The sequence below is a fragment of the Hippopotamus amphibius genome, chromosome 3, assembly GCF_030028045.1.
Source record: "Hippopotamus amphibius kiboko isolate mHipAmp2 chromosome 3, mHipAmp2.hap2, whole genome shotgun sequence".
NCBI classification, from domain to species: Eukaryota; Metazoa; Chordata; class Mammalia; order Artiodactyla; family Hippopotamidae; genus Hippopotamus; species Hippopotamus amphibius.
Window position 1 is genome coordinate 198,344,513 of NC_080188.1, and position 18,629 is coordinate 198,363,141.

At 60.6% G+C, this 18,629-nt stretch overlaps 2 protein-coding genes and 1 long non-coding RNA gene across 3 annotated transcripts; all 3 read right to left on the bottom strand.

Annotated features, from left to right (window-relative positions):
* Nucleotides 1–473: 473 nt before the first annotated feature.
* On the bottom strand, nt 474–2,003 carry LOC130850057 (uncharacterized). The gene is made up of 3 exons (XR_009052833.1): nt 1,964–2,003; nt 1,276–1,350; nt 474–517 (listed from the first exon to the last, which is right to left on the bottom strand). It is a non-coding gene; the product is annotated as an uncharacterized LOC130850057 (long non-coding RNA).
* A 9,418-nt stretch (nt 2,004–11,421) lies between these two features.
* LOC130848877 (collagen alpha-1(III) chain-like) lies at nt 11,422–15,726 on the bottom strand. The gene is made up of 3 exons (XM_057727252.1): nt 15,688–15,726; nt 14,539–15,656; nt 11,422–12,177 (listed from the first exon to the last, which is right to left on the bottom strand). The coding sequence occupies exons 1-3, from the start codon at nt 15,724–15,726 to the stop codon at nt 12,162–12,164; spliced, it is 1,173 nt and encodes a 390-aa protein (XP_057583235.1). The 3' UTR covers nt 11,422–12,161.
* LOC130848878 (uncharacterized) lies at nt 15,654–18,541 on the bottom strand. The gene is made up of 3 exons (XM_057727253.1): nt 18,502–18,541; nt 16,909–17,308; nt 15,654–16,222 (listed from the first exon to the last, which is right to left on the bottom strand). The coding sequence occupies exons 1-3, from the start codon at nt 18,539–18,541 to the stop codon at nt 15,787–15,789; spliced, it is 876 nt and encodes a 291-aa protein (XP_057583236.1). The 3' UTR covers nt 15,654–15,786.
* Between the last annotated feature and the right edge of the window lie 88 nt (nt 18,542–18,629).

An 18,629-nucleotide genomic window follows, 5' to 3' on the forward strand; every position in this document is an offset into this window, starting at 1 on the left:
TCCTGGGACCGCCGGGCAGCCTGGAAACTCCTGCTCGCGGCTCCAGACGGGCAGGGGGTTCACCTCCAGCCACATCTTGCAGGGCAGATGCCACCTACGGGGCTACGTGCTGCGGGACTGTCTCAACACCGTCCACCAACAAGCCCAGCTGCACACACGAGAAACATCTCTTCCACGTCCGAGCCCTCGCTTCCTCCTGAGACCGGAGCCCCAGCTCCGAGCCCGGGCGGCGGACACTCACCTTCCTGCGTCTCCGTGGGTGAGGTGGCCTCGTCTCGCGCTTGACTGCAGACTGTGGGAGCCAGAGTGGAGGGGAAGCTATGAAAACTACGGCCCACAGCAACTGGCCGGTAAAAATAGAACAGACCCGCCGCCCCTCCCGCCGCCCCGCTTCCCCCCTGCCCACCACACACACCTCACGGAGGGAACGCCGCAGCACACACAGCAGCCAGCAGGCTCGAAGACACGTGTACCAGGCTCAGGGGGACACGGAGCCTGTGCGCACAGCAGCCACCACCTAGGAGGCGGGAGCCCCAGAAAGGCGGGAGGGTGGACAGCAGACCAGATGGAGCTCCAAGCAGGGATGGGGCTGGGGCACCAGGAGGCCTGGGGGCAGCCGGGCTGGGGCAAGGGCAGCCTCTCGCTGACCCCACATCTCTCGCAAGGAAATGTGCAACCCAGGCCCCCTCGCCCGCGCGCCAGGAGAGCAGAAGGCTTGACATCTGGGCATCTTCTGAGGCTCTGGTGCACGTGCGCCAGGAGGATGCCCGGACCTGGGGGTGATGCAGCAGTGCTGCGGGGGTCCTGGCGCTGAGCCGACCTTCCAGCTCGTGGAGTCCGAGGGTCTGCAGACGCTCTGCACCCTCTCCTGGCGGGTTTCCCGTGTTCCAGACGGCACCCCACGCCCGTGCCTGGAATTTGGTGACACCAACTCCCCCCTCCCCGGCCCACCCTCGGTCTCCAGCCAGATGCCAACAGCGTCCAGGGGGCCGGTGCGCAGGGGCTGCACCTGTTTCCTGGCTATTTTTAGGATGATGGATGGACACCTAACACCCACCCTATGGTCAGAGGAAGACAATGCCCGCTATGTTAATCCGTGGCTATTGTTGGTCCGCTCATGGGCCGGGAGCCCAGGCCGGGGCAGGACAAGCAAGACGCTGACCCCCTCGGAGGCCAGGAGCGCCCTCACCAGCAGCAGGAGGCCAGGGAGCTCTAGCTGAGCTCCCGGCATGTGGGAACAGAGCTGGTGGACGGGGGCATCCTCAGGGGACGTACCCAAGTGCCGCGGAGGGGAAAAGGCTCCAGCGTGGATCCGCTCCTGTCCCCTGTGGGAAGCCTCTGTTCAGGTGGCTGCCGGGCAGAGAGAACGGGGTCTGGGCAGTTACGGGGGGCGGGGGAGATACAGGATTCCAGGTGGAAGGGCTGGGATGAAAAACAAAGGCAGGCCCCTGCCAAGGAGCAGCTGGAGACCAGAGAGGGAATCATGGGGCTGCGGGTGAGTCCGCGGGAGTCTGTGCCGTTGGTGTCTTATGTTTGTAACCTATGCGATAATCTTCACACAAAACCTTAATATGAGCACACGGAAAATGAATTGTCTACACGGATTGTCCCGCGTTTTGAAAAGGAAAAACAAGAAAACAGATTGACAAATGGAAAAGCGAAAGAAGGTCAAAACAACCTGAAAAGTAGGTGACCAGATGGTCTCAGAAAAACGTGGTGACGGTGAGGCGCCCGGCAGACCCCCCCCCCCCGCAGGAACCACGAGGGACCACAGTCTCGGGGGCGGATTCATCCTCAGGCTTCCTGGGGACCCCTGCCCCAGGCCCCAGCGTCCCGACTCCACCCACACCATCTCTCACCCCACCTGCGTCCAGTGTCCAGCTCTCCACCCTCAGACCCACCCCAGCCCACAGCCCTGCTCAGCCCTGGAAAGAGGGGCGCCCCTGCCCTCATGCCCACCCACCTTTTACGGGCCTCGCCCGCTCTCTGCCAAGAGATGGCCTTCAAAAAAGGGGCCGTTAGGCCCTGGCATCCACCCACACCCAGCTGAGGGGGATGTCACAGCCCCGAGACCTCTGCAGCCTGTCCCCTGCTCTTGCTTAAAACTGTCCTGAAAAGGTGCCCCCTTCTCAGAGCTCCTCTGCCCAGGGGCCAGGTCACCGCCCTCCCATCGGCCTGCGTACAGGACAGCTGTCCCGGGGCTAAGAGGCCACGCCTGGCGCAGATGCCGCCTGGCCAAGGAGGACCTTTCCCGGACACAGGGTGAGAATCAGAGCCTGTGGCCTGCAGAGGTGCAGCAGAATGAATTCCCTGTGGTCCGCTGACCAATGCACTTCCCAACAACATCACGTCCGAACGAAAATGGGAAGATGTCACCTTCTAGGCGAAAGGGATTTTGCAAATCTGATTAATGAAGGAGCTTGAGTCGGGGAGGCTCTCCTGGATCACCCACGGGGGCCCACCTCCCCCACAGGTCCTTAGGAGACAGAAGCATGTGCATCGGGGGGTGACAAAGGGGGCAGGGGCCGGAGGAGGGAAGATGCTGGCTTTGAGGACGGAGGACGGGGCCACGAGCCCAGGCGGGCGGGCGCCTTCAGAAGCTGGAAAGCCAGAAGCAGAGCCTCGCTCAGAGCCTGCAGAGGGAGCAGCCCGGCCACGCCTTGTCTTTCAGCCCACTGAGACTGCCCTTGGGCTGTTGACCTCCAGCCACGTAAGATGCCACATTTGTGTAGCTTTGGAAATAGGAAGTGAATACACTCTGGGATGCCAGGCTGGGCCCGTGGCCGTGGTTCAGGCTGGGCTCGGGGCAGCCAGGAACACAGGGGCCTCAGGGCTCGAGAGCAGAGCCGGCCCAGGCCCAGTGCCCCCAGGGCTCAGCAGCCCCCGTGTCTCTGGCCAGAATCCAGCCCCCGCAGGGCCTGGCCTCCCCCCGGCCAGCTCTGGTCCCACCGGGAGGATGGCAGGATGGAAGATCCAGCCCGGTCACTGTGCCCAAGGGAGACCGCAGCCCAGAGAGCAGAGGCCGTGGGGTGCGGCCAGGCTTCGCAAGCCCAGCCCCGGGCTCCCGTCTCGCTGCCCCAGAGCAGGTCGCCTCTAACCTGCGCGTTAGCCCCCGGCACCCCCCCGGCCCACAGGCCCCTCCCCGTGGGTTCAGCCCCTCCCCGTCCAGCGTCTGGACCCCCTCGGGCCTGTCCGGCTGCTCTACGAGGTGAGTAATGACCGCGGCCGCACCGCGGCCCCAGCCGGACCCCCGGAACCTCATCCCGCTTTGGTTTCCTGAGGCGGCCCCTTGCCCGGTTCAAATCCGTTTTGTGCCGTTTTGTGTGAAAAGCTGAAACGGGGCTTGTCCTGTGCCTGTTCCAGCCTCATCGGCACCCCCTGCTCCGGTCGGGGGTGGTGCTGGCCCCAGCTCCCCGCCAGCCCTTGCCGCAACCTCACAGCGGCAGGCAGCCCACACCCCACCCTGAAACCCCGCTGCACGGGATCCCCCGGACCCGGGCTTCCTCCTCCAGAAACCGGGGCGACGATGCCAGTGCCCGGGGCCAGGCCTGGCATCCTCGGGGCGAGGCTGGTGGCCTCCCCAGGGCCTCTTTTTGAAGCCCAGGGAGAGTCCGCAGCAGCCGCGACAAGAAAGCCGGGCCCTTGTGGCCGGCGTCCGCCGAGATCTGAGACTTCCCAGCTCAAATGTCAGCAGAAAAGGGTTGAGAACCAGGAGAAGGGGCCCCTCAGGAGGGAGGAGACCAGCAGGGGGTCCAGCCTCAGTCCCTGGGCTGCAAGGCGAAGGACCCCAGATTGGCAGGGGCCGAGGCCCAGCCCGCCTGCCTTCCCGCCGTCGGGGGGCTCCTCAGTGACCCCCGCAAGCCCCTCCCAGCTCCTCCCCCTATGCCATGAGGATGTGGTCCCTTCCTTGTTTCTCCCAGCCGCGACCTTGGGATGAAATGCCAACCCCGCAGTGGGCTCACCCACCCTTTGCGACCCCTCTCAGCCTCCCTGCCTTCACACGCCCTCAGCCCTGGCCACACACCTGCCAGAAGCTCCTGCAGCCACAGAGGCTTCTCAGAAGGTCCTTCTCTCACCCCACCCGCCTGCATGTATGAGTGGGGCATTGCCTCCTCCAGGAAGCCTGCCCTGACCACCCTGACTGCACCAGGACGCCCCCTTGGGGCTCCGCAGCCCTGGGGCGTCCCTCTTTCCCTGCAGCCACCCCACATCCTTGATGTCATCTATTTACTCATTGGGAGAAACCTGAGCGCTGCCCCATGTCGTTCTCCTGTTTGTATGTTCAGCACCTGGCACAGTGCCTGACACACAGTAGGTGCTTAATCAATGCTCATGGAGTACATGAATGGACAGATGGAACCCCAGAGAGGCGCCTTCTGACCAAAGACAGTGCAGGAAGTCGCCTCTCCGGGCTCAGGAGGGGTCCTGCTTGTTCCTGGGGTCCTGGAATGTGGTCGGGGTGCCCATGGCCAGGGCCCCGGGGGACAGGCCAGTGGGAAGCTTCTTGTTCAAGCTCTTGGCACCTGGAGTGTCCAGGCCCCAGCTGCTCCCTCCCCCAGGGAGGTGCAGCCACAGCCTCTCGCTGACCTTGACACAGGGGGTGAACCACTCTCCCCTCCAACAATGAGCTCAGACAGACAGAGACGGCAGCTGGGCAGCTGGGCCTTTGTTGACGTGAAACTGAGCCCTCGGAGGTCACTGCGGACTGCACCCGCCCCCCGCCACCCCGTGTCCAGGCTGGGGCCGGGAGTGCCGGGGGACGTGGGTGCCAGCCAGACAGAGGGCCCTGCCTTGTGTCCAGTGAGCACAGAGCCTCCCTGCCCGCTTCCCCTCCTCTCCTTCCTCCCCAGGCCCCACACCTCTGCACCCTCTCTGCCTACCTCTCTCACCCAGGACAGTTTTGCAGGTGGAACTGGCCAGAAAGGGGCTTCTCAAGATCAGAGGTTCTAAGGAAGTTCCCTCAAGACCCAGCCAGGGTGAGATGACCTCTCCAAAGCCCCGCACTTCCTTCTGGGGCCGGCTTCCGTGGGTCCCGCACTCTCCACGCTGGGGCGGAGGGGTGGGAGAGGCCGTGGGGAAGCAGAGGCCCCTTCTCTGTGTCCCGCCCACCCGTGTCTTCTCTCCTTGTCAGCAGGGTCGCCTGTAGGAGGGCCCACAGCCCAGAGTCCTGCCCGTGCCTGCTCCCGGCCGGTCCAGCAGGGGACACGCTGCTTCAGGCAGGGAGCCGCACCCCATGGAGGCCGCAGGAAACCGGGGGGGGGGGGGGGGGGGGGGGGGCTGACCCTCGAGCAGACTCCGCCCCTCCCCATCGCGGGCTGGTCTATGACAAGGCTTCTCAGAGAGGGGTCCACCCCTCCTGGGGACCGCTTTGCCTGGCATTTGCATGGGTGAGCCAGGGAAGGTGCAGGTAAAGCCACAGATGCTGCTGCAGGAACGGAGGCCGCGGGCGCAGACTGTCCTCCCGCTGTGTGCTTGCCGGGGAAAAGCCAGCTTTACCTGAGAGCATCCTCGATGAGGCAGGAGAGAGGGCAGAGTGTCCTCTGCTGAGGACGGTTGGTACACAGTGAGCTCGTCCGCTGCCCGCGTGTGGGCGTGTGGACGTGGAGCCCGGCACCCCCAGCTGCCGCGCACCGTGTGTCATTTTCACTTGATTCAACAGCTGTAGTTAGTGAGACTTCAATGTTGGAAGGACGGTCTCAAAAATGAATAAAGTGGGCCTGTCACCTCAAGGGAAACAGCTGAGCTTATGTGCTGCCAATAATTACAAAATTCAAGCTTTCAAGAGAAAATTCAAATCTCAGAACAGTTGTATCTGCCATTGTGAGCTTGACAGCTTCCCAAATACGTAGACTTTGCTGATAAGGTCGGCGGTGATATTAAAGAATATGAATTTTTAAAAATCATTGTATGTTGTATGAAACACGTTAACATTGGGAAGATCCAAATATTTCCCAAATGACCAATGCGTAGTTACAGAGTCAGTTACAGAGTCACACTGGTAAGAGGCCCATTCGAAGTGCAGGATAAATGTGGGCTTTAATACAATGTTACTGAAGCATGAACACTTCATTGATACGTTTCAGACTCCACCGGTTGAGTTTTGATACAATAACCCTAGAAGAGTATTCACATTTCTCTGAAAAGACAATTAAAATACCTCTCTCTTTGCCAAGTACATATCTGTGGAAGGCTGGATATTTTTTTTATAAACTTCGAACAAAGCGTATTACAACAGATTGGCTGCAGGAGCAGATATGAGAACCTAGATGTCTTCTACTGAGCCAGACATTGAAGGGATTTGTCAACATGTAAAACAGGGCCACGCTCCCTATTAGATATTTTTGTAATTTTATTATTAAAATTTTGTTTATAATACATATTATTTTTATTTGTATTTATATGTCTGTTATTTGTAAAATTATATTTATAAAAAATTTTATGGCTGTTATGTCGGCTTATGTAAACCTATCTGAGCTTACACAAAAAGATGTAGGATGGGCTTATTATTATAATTGGTAAACAAATTAATCAATATTACTTTTTTTCCCATTTCCATTTCTAATATGGTCAGTATTGGTAATCATGACCTACACACAACCGGTTTTTAGGGTTCTCAGTAAAACACGTACAGGGGTCTTGAGCCCCAAAAGTGTGACAACCACTATTTTTTTTAATTTTTGTTGAAATATGGCTGATTTATAATGTTGTGTTAGTTCCAAGTGTACAGCGAAGTGATTCAGATTTGTAGACGTAGATATAGACATAGACATAGTTATAGATACGGATGCGGATGTAGATACAGATAGGTAGATGTAGAGACGCTCTTTTCCACATTGCAGGCTATCACAGGACGCTGAGTGGAGCCCCCTGCGCTGCAGAGCCGGCCCTCGTTGTCTGGTTTCTATGTCGTATAGGTTACTCCCGAAGTCCTGATCTGTCTCTCTCCCCCCAGAACCACTATTCTGTTTTCCGTAGATTATTAATGTTATTATTCTGATTCATTTACTTATCTGTAAAATAAAGTTTAAATAAAACAAAAGTGGTCAATAAAAAGTGAAGTGTGATTTCTAATCCTAAATAGCAGCTAGAAACAGGAATAATCAGGAAATTCTTATTCCCGAGGTTACTGAGTGCGGATGGGCCGCTGCTAACCTGGGGATTTTGTGGTTTGTGATTTCACAAAGTGTCCCTGAAATGACAGGTTAGGGAAACTTTGAGAAGGAACCGCATGAAACTGGGGTTTCCACTTCAGTCCTCCTGGGTGAGAAGGGGGCCCAGGTTGCAGGTCTCGGAGCGGGAGGCGAAGTTCTCATCATCGCCGCCAGAGGGCGCGCCAGGGCTCGCGAGTGGGGGGGCGGGGCGGGGCGGGGGTGGGGGCGGGGCGGGGGTGGGGGGGCGGGGCGGGGTGGGGGTGAGACTTATTCGTGACCCCCCCCACCGACCACGTATACTCGGTCGCTTGTGTCCCTTCTCTGCACTTCATCCCCTGCCACCAACCCCACTGATGCACCGTCAGGCGTCCGCAGTGGGTCCGAATCCATCACCCGCGCCTCCTCACCTGCGCAGGTGTCTGGACCTGCAGGCGAGGTGGGCCCCGCCCAGCGCTAGACCCGAGCACCAAGCGCCGCTATGCGCTGCGCGCGTGTGCCGTGCAGGGGCCGCGACACCCACGTAGCTGCTGGGGGTGAACAGGGGTTCATCTTCCTTAAAGGGAGGGCCCCTGTGTCTGGAAGTTCCCTGAGGATCTAAGTGGTTAAGGGTCCTTCACTGTGGGGTGTGGGGGGCTCAGAACTTGCTTTAGAGAGTTTTGAAATTGGTGACATTCACACACACATCATTTGGAAGTCATCCACTTTCACATGCACACCAAGGCCGGGGGCTCCGAGAGTCCCGAAACCCACTCAAGGACACACGGGGGAGGGGGGGCTCTGAACCAGGCACGTGTGCACAGCTGTCCCCAAGGACTCACAGTCATTCGGAGCGTGGGCCCCTGCCCCCCATTCCCCTCTCCGGTGACCTGGTGATGCTGAGAAAGGGCTGCAGGGAAAGTGTCCAGCTGCAGGGCGCTGCTGAGCGGGGAGGGTGGCTTCCTGATGCCTAAGAGGCAAAGGATGAAGAAAATTCCTGCTGCTTTTACATTAAGGATGTTGAGGTTCCTGGTGCCTCAGGGAGGCCGGGGAACCACAGTATTTCAGAGCCTGGGACAAAACAATATTCACTCTTACCAAACCTTCCTCACAATAATTCAGGGGGTCCCAGCCTGGGTGAGACGCACACGTGCTGCACCTCACCTGTCGTCCTCTCCCCGACCTCGATAAATGTGAATTCTTCATGATTCAGACTGAAATCTAGACAGACAGGAAGCCTTCACTTCCTGCTTTTTTTGTCCACATAAAAATATAAAAAATCCCCCAATTGTAATAACATGCAGTAACATGTGTGTTTTATTGTGGTACTGACAAGGTGTGATGAGTTCTCTGACAGGAGACTAGGTTTTTTTAGGAAATACAGGAGTTTATTGGGCAACCAAGGAGAAAGGGCATTACAGACCCAGGGTGGTCTGAGCAGACACAGTGGCAGGAAAATGCATTGGAGGGGGTGGGAGAAGAATAGGCAGTTTGCTCTCGCTAGAGTGTGAAGGACTAGGCTCGGGACAAGCAGGAGGTGAGTGGCTGTAGGGTGATGCCAAGTCGCAGAACCTGGTCTGCACCCCAGGTGCCAAGGACCCTGGACTCCGTGCGTTTACTAGAATGTGTTAACGGGCTGGACACCAGGTACCACAAGAAGGTGGGAATCTTAGAAAGTTCATGCAGAGTGAAAGCTGGATCCAAGGGTGGAAGAACTGGAGACCAAGGGACCAGTTCAGAGGCAATTACAATAATGAAAATAAACAAATATAGAAAAGGTAAATATAATATACATCATAAAATACAACAGTACAACAATAAGAATAAGAATAAGAGAGGCTGCTGCGGAGACCTGAGTTAGGGCGGCGGCAGCGCCGTGGTACAGAGGAGACTTCGGCCGAAGACAAACCCACGCCCTGGATGCCGTGAGTTATGCTCTATTCTGGGACCTTACTGAGGACCACGGCCTGGGACACAGCCGCTCAGCGAGCTCCCAGGAGCTGCTCCAAAGAAGTAGGGGAGGAGCCAGAAGACAGAGGAATTTCCGTGAAAATAATCATAATAATAAAAAAAACCTTGTAGTTGAACATGAAAAGGTTCCCGCTGCTCACAGAAACCAGACATCGCAAGCTGACGCTCTTTCCGCGGGTGGGAAGATGCTGGAGTCTGGGCTCACTGAAGCTGTTCCTCAGACACGCATCTCAGCTGTCTAGGGCCAGTATCCTGCTTTTCTCCGCCCTGAACCCCCTCAGAGTGCACCATGGGGGTGGCCACAGTGGCTGACGGCCTGACGTTTGCTGCTACCGGAATAGCAGGCAGCATGTTTTTATGAGCAAGACCCATCCAAGAGGCCATCAGGGGGACGATCTTCAGCTCTAGCTGGTGACCGGTGTGTGTCGGGGGGTGAGGGGCAGAGGCAGTGAGGGGTGAAGGAAAGAATCCAGAGCAGTTTTCTGGCTCAATCAGCAGCGTGGCTGTGGCGCCTTAAGCTGGAAGCAGAGACACGTCCCAGAGGAAGAGCTGGTTTGGGAGGAAGCTGACGGGGTCCACACTGGACAGACAGCACCCGGGGTGCTCGGGGGATGGACTAGCGGCCCGTCCAGGAGCTGGGGCGGGGGTGGCTATCCCGGTGCAGAGTTCGAGGGGGACATGGTGCCTGGACAGGCAGACTGGGAATCACAGCGCACCCATCACAGGCCTGGAGACGCCGGGCAGGGTGTGGGGACAGGAGACGGCGCGGGGAGAGGGTGAAGATGACACGTAGAGGGGACGGACGTGCAGAGGGAGGCAGGGGAAGGAATTCAGAGGAGGAGAGAGAAAGAGCTGCGGGTAGAACGAGGCCAGCAGGGTGTCCCAGGGAAGACAGAGGGTATCAGCACAGCTGAGGACGCGGCACCACACTGAACGCAGCAGGATGGAGCCAAGTTCACGGGCGAGGGTGACACGTACCCACCCCCCACTTCTGCTCTGGAAACACTGGCAGCCAGCCTCAGACGCCCTGGCAGGAGTTTGGAGATTTGATCCAGGAAAACCCGTGGACGCGAGGACGTCCTGACACCTGAGAGGCCCGCAGAGAGCCCACGGGACCCCCGCCCCACCCACACACAGAGCTCCCAGCGGCCTTTGAGCGCCTCCAAGTTCTGTATACACGTGGACACTGAGGCACCGCCAGATATTTGAGGAAAACGTCTAACTTGAAAGAGAACTAACACATTCGTACGTCACCTGGGGAAAACACAACATGCAAGGAACAAACAACCTCAGAAACGGATTGAAAGAGAGGAGATACCGTGTCCGTGAAATGGGAGCGAATGCTGTAGAAAGAAAAGGAACATTCGGAACATAAAGAGAACTCTCGGAAGTCAGAAATACGAAAGCAACAATAAAACAGTCAATAGACGGGCTGGGTGGAAACGAAGAAATCTTCCAGAAAGTGCAAAGAGAAACTGATCAGGAAGGATAAGAAAAATAAAGGCCCATCCAGGAAGCCCAGTATTTTACACCTGGAGCTCTGGGGGCGGGATGTGCTGAGCCCGCACCTCCCAGAACTGAGGCCACAGGCTCCCCAAGCACCCAGCTCCACGCGGCCCCAACGCCCAGGACCAGCAGAGCAGCCTCCAGAGAGAAAAGCGGTCACACACGAAAGCCTGAAAACTTGAATAGCTACAGGCCTCTCAATAGCAATATCAGAGGCCAGAGTACAGAAAACAAGGCCCCGCACATTCTTGAGACAGTGATTTCCAACCAGAATGCCGCCGCCGGCCCAGCCAAACCACCAGCTGACCCTGAGGGTGGAGGAAAGATGTTTTTAAATGTGAAAAGCTTCAGCGTGCTCCAGCCTCTTTTCCCAAGAAGCTGCTGGAGCCTGGGTTTCATCAAAATGAAGGAGCCAGCCTCGGAAGAGGAGGACTCCGTGCCGGGAACGGACTCGCTAGGGCAGAGGCGAAGGGAGTTCCCAGGTGGGTGGGGAGGAACGTACCCGGCGAGCAGCACAGGTTAAAGCGGGGGCAGGGGGCAGGGGGTGGGGGGTGTGTCAGGGAAGAAGAGAGAAAGAAAGCAGGGGGAGGGGAGGAAGGGACTGTCCCAGGTCCCCCGTGGGCTCCTCCAATGAACTGAGCTCTCTCTGCCACCCGAGAGATGGTGGACACACAGACAAGCACATAAACGCAAACAAGGCAAAGCTCCGTTTCGGAGGAACTCAGAGTGGTAGAAAAAGGGGATGTCAGTCATCATATACTCTCCTGGCGCAGCTGTGGAAAGTATTTACAGAGTCAAATTATGTAAAGACTTTTAATTTCACCAGACACAAACTAAACTCGCTGAGAGGGTGTGGGAGGGATGGATGGGGCGGGGGCGGGGTTACACGTCACGTGTAGGAAGGTAACTGTGGTGACGGTGGGGCTGGTCACTCAGCCCACTAGGGCTGCGGGCAAAGGGGAGGCAGAGGGGTGGGGTGACCTGGGTGAGCCGTGAGCCCCCCGCCCCCCCAGGGAAGAGGCAGAGGCACGGGGAGAGGCGCTCAGACGTTCATCTCCCTGCTCTCGGCCAGTTTCCTGGGGATCTCAGTGCCCTCGTTGTCACGAAAGCATCTGTGAGCAGGCGTGGCCCTGAGAGTCTCAACAGGGGAGCCGGGGTGAGGGAACTTCCAGACTCTGCTGAACTGACCAACCGATTAGGTGATCCTGGACGGGCCACTTAGTTTCCCTGAACTTCAGGCTCGTCTGTAAACTGGGACCATGGAGCTGCCGTCACAGGTTGTCGAGAGAATCCTATCGAGAGAGTCAAATGAGACAAGGTCTGTGGAGCTCCTCTGTGGGCATCAAGAGCTCTGAGGCCTCGTCCTGAAAGCAGACGGAGTGAGCGTTGCCTGGAAGCTCCGGGCCTGAGCGAAGCCGGCTGTGGCGTCCCATGTGGGGTCCCCTCCTCCAGGCAGCCGGCCCCACGGGAGGCTCAGGGCTCAGCAGACGGACCTGAGGACTCAGGTGTCGTGGACCAGTAACAACCGCCAGTCACCGGCCGGCTGGACACAGCGCCTCAGCGCCTCAGGTACCTGTGTGACAAGCCGTGTCATTTGAGGTTCTGTTCCACTGTCACCAAACTGTGACCTGGCAAACCCTGTGCTACGGGGCCCAGGACACTGGGCTCGGTTCCTGGGGGCCTCTAGTCAGTGTTTTCACCAAGCTGTCAATACACGACCTTGCTTTAGGCATATTTTTGTTTAAGGACACCTTACCTAATATGTACCATAGACACTGAACTTGCGGCCAGCAGCCCTAGAACTCACACCTGAACGGAGCTCATCTAACACGTGTTTTCTCCATAAATCACGTCCCAGCTCCGCTGAGCTCAGGACACCACACGGCCCTGCAGTACCAGCTTCGGGGCCATTTTAAACATTGAAATCACCAACGAAAGCAAAAATATGCAAGAAAGGGGAGCTAAATACTTTACATTATGAGACAGAAACCAGCAGGCAGATGTCGCCTTGCTTGACCTCAGCAAGGAGGCGTGTGCTGCAGGTGACAAATTTTCACCCCCTGCACATGAGTGACCACCAAGGCCCCCCAAGTACTACATGGGGTTACAAATAAATTCTAGCAAGTGGGCTGACTTGCATATATGGATTCCACAAATAATGAGCAGTGACTGTTACGAAGCTCATTTTACAGAGCAAGAAACGGAGGCTCAACAGAGCAAACAGCTGGCACCCAACCAGCAAGTGTGCACGAGCCCCAGCCCCGCCCACCACTGCAGCGCCCTGTGCACCAGCCCCAGCCCCGCCCACCACTGCAGGGCTGTGTGCACAGCCCCAGGCCCCGCCCACCACTGCAGCGCCCTGTGCACCAGCCCCAGCCCCGCCCACCACTGCAGGGCTGTGTGCACAGCCCCAGGCCCTGCGCACCACTGCAGCGCCCTGTGCACCAGCTCCAGGCCAGCCTCTCATTTACAGCTAAGGCCCCGAGGCCCGGAGAGGATGCTGCTTCACCTAAGGCCACACAGATGTTGGGGGCAGTGCAGGCTGACCCGTGGCCCTGGACCCGGGACTGTCCTTTCTCACAGCCACACCCTTCTTCAGGAGACGCCTGACCGCCTGCCTGGTGGGTTTTCCCCTTCCAGACGTGGGAAGGTACCCTCAGGCCGCTGTCAGCAGCTCAGCGCGGGCACCGCCATGGGCGCCTGCCGATGGGGAGACCAGGGGGCGCCCCCCTCCCCCAACGCTGGGCGCCCCGCCAGCCTGAGCGGCCCAGGAAAAGGAGGAACAATGGGGTGACTGATGCAGGCGCCCTGAAAGACAGACTGTTCCGATGAAGCGCATTCCAGGCTCCCGGCTGACGCCCAGAGCGTGTGGAATTTCAAGGAAAAGCTGAGTAAATGAGGACTGTCTGGCTGGGCCCCTGCCCCCACCCCGGGGCGCTGCAGGCTCAGCCTGGGCCCCCGAGGCCGCCCCTGGTGGGGTGAGGGCAGCGGGGGAAGCAGAGGGAAGGTGGGGCCGTGGACGGGAGGGGCCCTACCAGGGACCCCGCCCCACCCTTCAGACGGCCTCCGCTCCCAGGGACGCTCGGACGCACACCCGGGTCCTGTCCCCAGGCCAGCGCTGGCGTGAGGCCCAGGGTGGCCTTGGGTCGAGCCTGCCACTCTCTGAACTCAGTTTTCTCATCTGTAGAGTGGGACGAACCGTCCCTCCCCTTGGTGCCCAAGGCCATGGCGAGGCTCAAGGAGGAAGGTCTGGACAGTTCAGTATCCCCCTCCCTTCCGGTCAAGGGAGGCCCCCTTGAGCTCCATCAGCAGCCAGCCCTCCCCCTCTGGCCCCACCCTGCTCCCCAGACCTCCAGGCGACCCCGCCCAGCACTGGCCCTCCAGCCTCCGCCACCCCAGGATCTGAACTTCCGAGCACCCCCCAAGGCCAGGGAGGGGGAGCAGGGTCTGAGCCGAGGGCTCACAAGGGCTCCTTGTCCCGCTGGGCAGCCTGGCAGCGCCTGTCCTGTCCCAGGAGGAGCCTCTCTGGGACTACTGTCTTTCTGTCGTGACTCGGGAAGGGCAGATCGGGGCCACGGGGCCAGGCGGGGTGGCCACGGCCGGCTCACACCCCAGACCACCTCCTGGGGTGCTGGGACCAGGTTTCATCCCGCCCGCCCGCCCCACGAGGGCCCAGACAGCCTTTGGGGCAGCGAGCACGGCTGTTCTTTGTGGTGGCTCTGCCCCCCGCCCCTTCCCTTCCGAAAACCTCAGCCCCCACCGCCTGTTCACAGCCTCCGCTACCCCCGTGTTCCTTTGCCGCGTTATTCGTTGAGAGCTTTACCGTCCTTACAGGGCACCCAGCAGAGTCCCGCCCTCATTAGCCTTCAATAAAATGTAATGACAGCCCAGCCGCCACCCCAAGTCCTCCAGGCCGGGACATAAACTCCCAAACCTGTCCTCTGGCCCAGCTTTCAGTGTGTGTGACCATCTGTCCTGCCAGCCAGCACCTCCTTGCTGCTCCGCCCCTGCCTGTTCTCGGCCCACAGGCCCAGGTTCCGACCCCACATCAGGCAAGTGCTGTGTGAGTTTGAGCAAATGACCCAAAGTCTCTGGAGTCTCGGTTTCTTTACCTGCAGAGTGAGAAGGGCTCATCCCTGCTCCAGGCCGGGGGCAGGGGGAGATCAGACAAGCTGGCAGTCGTGACAGCCCCGGGGCGCCTTCACACCAGCCGCACAGCGGGCAAAGCCCCCCACGGGCCCCCCACCCGGAGGTGAGGGTGTCCGGGTCCGGCTCCTGGCAGACGAGTGACAGAGGGCCCGAGGCCGCTAACGTCCTAACTTCCGGAAGCCCTCGCACACCCTCCGGACCGGGATGACCTCCCCAGCGGACGCAGGGTCGGGCGAGGTGAGGCCGGGGACGGCTGGCAGCCTTCGGCACCGCCCGCGGCATCTGGACAGGACCCACTCTGCCGAAGACACACAGGCCCTTCTCCCCGCGCCCCCCCGCCTGGCGACGGGGAGCTGCGTGAGCAGACCTCGGCAGCCCCGCCCTGGGCCGGGAGGGTACCTCCAGCCGGGCCCCAGCTCCTCCCGGGCCCCGCCGAGCTCCGCGCTGAACAAAGGCCCTTTGGGTGCTGGCGGTGACGGCAGAGGAGGCGCGCGCGCGCCCGGCACCCCCTTCCTGCCGGTGCTCGCCGGCCACACCCGGCCCCTTCCCGGCTTCGGGCGGCACCTGCAGGTGGACGTCCCTCAGGGAACCGTGCTGGGGCCGGGCGCCAGCCTCGCACACGTGAGCGGAGCCCCGGGAGCCGCCCGCGGGCCTGCGGAGGGTTCCGCGGCCAGAGGCCCCGCCCCGCCGCCCGGGCCGCCCACGCCGGTGGCCAGCGGGGAGATGCCAGGCTGGGCAAGGGCGGCGCTGGCCCTGTCTGCCGCGACCTCCCCTCGGGTGGGGACGGCCGGGAGCAGCGGGGAGGTCGGTCTGGGGGTCCCGAGCCCGGGCCTCACTTGCTGGGTGAGAATGTGAGACGATGCTCTGTGCCTCAGCTTCTCCCCTTCCGGGCGCACCCGCAATCTAGGCCGAATGATAGCCCCCCAGCGTGTGCACCTTCTAACCCCTGGGACCTGGGACGCTCACCCCACATGGCAAAGCCTTTGCAAACGCGACCCCTTTAGGGATCTCGAGAAGCGGCGATGACCCTGGATTACCTGGGCGGGCCGTAAATGTCACGCGTCTGTAAGAAGCGGTAAGTGGAGGGTGATGTCACCACAGCAGCAGAGGCTATACTGATGGGACCACAAGCCAAGGGACCCCCGGAGGCCCGGCAGCCAGAAGAGGCGGGGACTGATGGTGGCCCAGAGGCTGGGAGGGAGCACGGCCCTGCCCACACCCTGGCCCCAGCCCGGCACCAGACCACGCTGACTTTGGGCGTCTGGCCTCCAGAGCTGAGAAAGAAGGACTTCTGTTGTTTTAAGCCACCACGTGTGCGGTCACTTGTCACAGCAGCCACAGGAGGCCGTGGACCGCATCCTCCTCGCCTGGCGGCACAAGGAGGCCTGTGCCTGGTCGGGCTCCCGCAAAGTAGCTCATCGTCTCTGCTGAGCTGGAGAACGTCTTTTTCAAGGAGTTCATCTTCCTCACTGTGGGGATAACACTTTTAATGGCCAAGGACATCGTTCCAGCCTGGAAGCATTCCAGGGTGTCCTGGGCTGCGCAGGCCGGCGTGAGAAGGTGCATCGCCCACGCGGGAGACAGCAGACCCGCCCTTCCTCACCCCTAGCCCTCGCCGCCTCACGTGGCCCCCACGGCCACTGGACCGAGGCCTGCACATCTGCTCGGGCCCCTCCCTCAGCCCAGGGCACGCGGATGTCGTCTGCTACTGGCCCACTTTCTGAAAAGGCTGACGGTTTTGTCAGATCTGGGGAGCCACGGGGAGGAGAGGGCGGAGGGAGACTCCAGAATCTCGGGCACTCAGCTCTCCCTGTGCGCCAGGCGCAGGCCAGCGCCAGAGACGGAAAGCGTGGAGAACGTGGTCCCTTCCCCGGGGGCAGGGACTGGGGCAGGGCAGACAAGGGGACCACGCTGCCGCAGGGAGAGTGTGAAGAGCCGGGGGGGGGGGGGGCGAGCAGCCGTTGCCAGTGACACGTGGGCACAAACCCGGGGTGTAGCCATCACCTCACAGCCTCTAAGGGCCAGGGATCCGGGCGTGCCCCCCCCGCCAGGCCGTCTGCTCCAGGGTCTCACAGGCAACCATCAAGTTGTCAGCCAGGAGGGTGGGGGTCTCGTCTCAAGGTCTGACCCAGGAGGGACCTGCTTCCAAACTCACGCGGTTGTCAGCGGGACCCAGGTCCCTGTGGGCCGTTGGCCAGAGGCCACTCTCAGTCTTGCCACGTGGGCCCGTCCAACACGGCTGTTGCCTTGGTCACAAGGAGGCCGGGAAAGCGCCAGGATGGGAGAGATGGTGCCGGATCTGCCGTAGCCCTGACCGCAGACAGGACATCCCGTCCAGTCAGCAGGCCTGTCGCTCTCGAGGGGTGGGGTCCACGCAAGTCCCACAGGGGGCGGGGGCCACTGGGGGCTGCCGAGGGTCTGCCTGCAGCCGGGACTCCCAAAGCAGGTCTCCGAGGAACAGGGCCCAGTGAGGTCAGGCAGGGGCAGGGGCTCAGGAGGAGTGTGGGGGTCGACCGGGAAAGCAGAGCCGGGGGGCCGCCCGGCGGAGAGCCGCCCTCAGGGAACCACGCCCGGCCCAGGTGCGGCCCCGGCGTTTACTACGTGCCCACCCGCGTGTCCTTCTGACCTTATTTGTTTGCAGTCTTCCTGAAGGAAAGAAGATTACTGCTCTCTGTCCCCATTTGTGAAAACCGAGGCCAGACAGTAAGAGTGTGGCCAAGGCCACCTGCCCATGTGGGCCCCCTTCTGCAGGGAATATTTGAGAAGCGTGGAATTTGGCAAAGAAAAGCACAAGAGAAGCTCCAGTCTGAGGAAGACACGGGAAATGGCCAGGACCCCGGCCTCAGAGGCTAGGTGAACGCACAGGAGCTTGTTGTGTGTGAGAGAGAGAGAGAGAGAGAGAGAGATTGCACTCACTAAACCTCCACCAGCGCTGGGCCCCAAGCCCCAGGGCCAGCGCAGCAGCCCTGCCACTCCTGCACCCCGAGCACTTACCCCCCCAGCCTGCGATGTACCACCCGATGGATCAGCAAAGAGTCCACCATTGCAGGCTGTGGTGATGAGACAGCAAGATCCCCTCTGAAGGGTCTGGGGAGTCGGAGGCCTGGACAGAAACACGCGGTGAGGACAAAGATAGCAGGATGGGGGAGGGGGCCGTCGTGGCTGGACCCATGGCGGGGGGGGGGAGGGGTGCGTGTTGTTGCTCGAGGTTTGGAAGTGGGGTGAGCACCGGCTCTGACGTCTCCCTTTGCATAAGTGGCTGAAGGCGCCGCATGGCTGCCCCGACCACCCCCGTCAAGGGTGACTCACCGCTGCTGTCGGAGCCGCCTTCTGAGCTCCGTCTGTCCGTCTGTCCATCTTGATTACCATGGAGGCCCCCCTCCCTCGCACCAGGGGCTCAGCCACGGCCCCCAAGGCTGGCCTGGGCCCCGCTGCGGCCTCCTCCTCCAGGCCGGCTGGGCGACAGGCTCCGGGACCTCGGGCGCGGGCAGGGGGACGGGCACGTGCGTGCGTGTGTGCGCGTGTACATGCGTGTGTGCGCGTGTGCACGCTCACACGGGTGTGCGCGCGGGCTGGGCTCTGGGCCACTGGAGCAGAGCCAGGTCCGCGGTGCCAGTGGAGATCGTGGCGGTGCAGCCCAGTCCGAAGACGAGGACTCTGACGGAGCCTGCCCTGCCGTCTCCAGCCTCGCTTCCAACCAAGGGGCCTGGGGCGGGGGAGGCGGCGGGAAGAGCCTGGGTCCCCCCACCCGGGGCCCCTGCCTCCACGCCTCCCGGCGGCCCTTCCATCGTCTGGAAGGGAGGTAGGTCTCGCACAGAGGCACCCCGCGGGCTCGAGGGTGGTCCTGGGTGCGGTAAGCACACGCGCTTCCCGGGG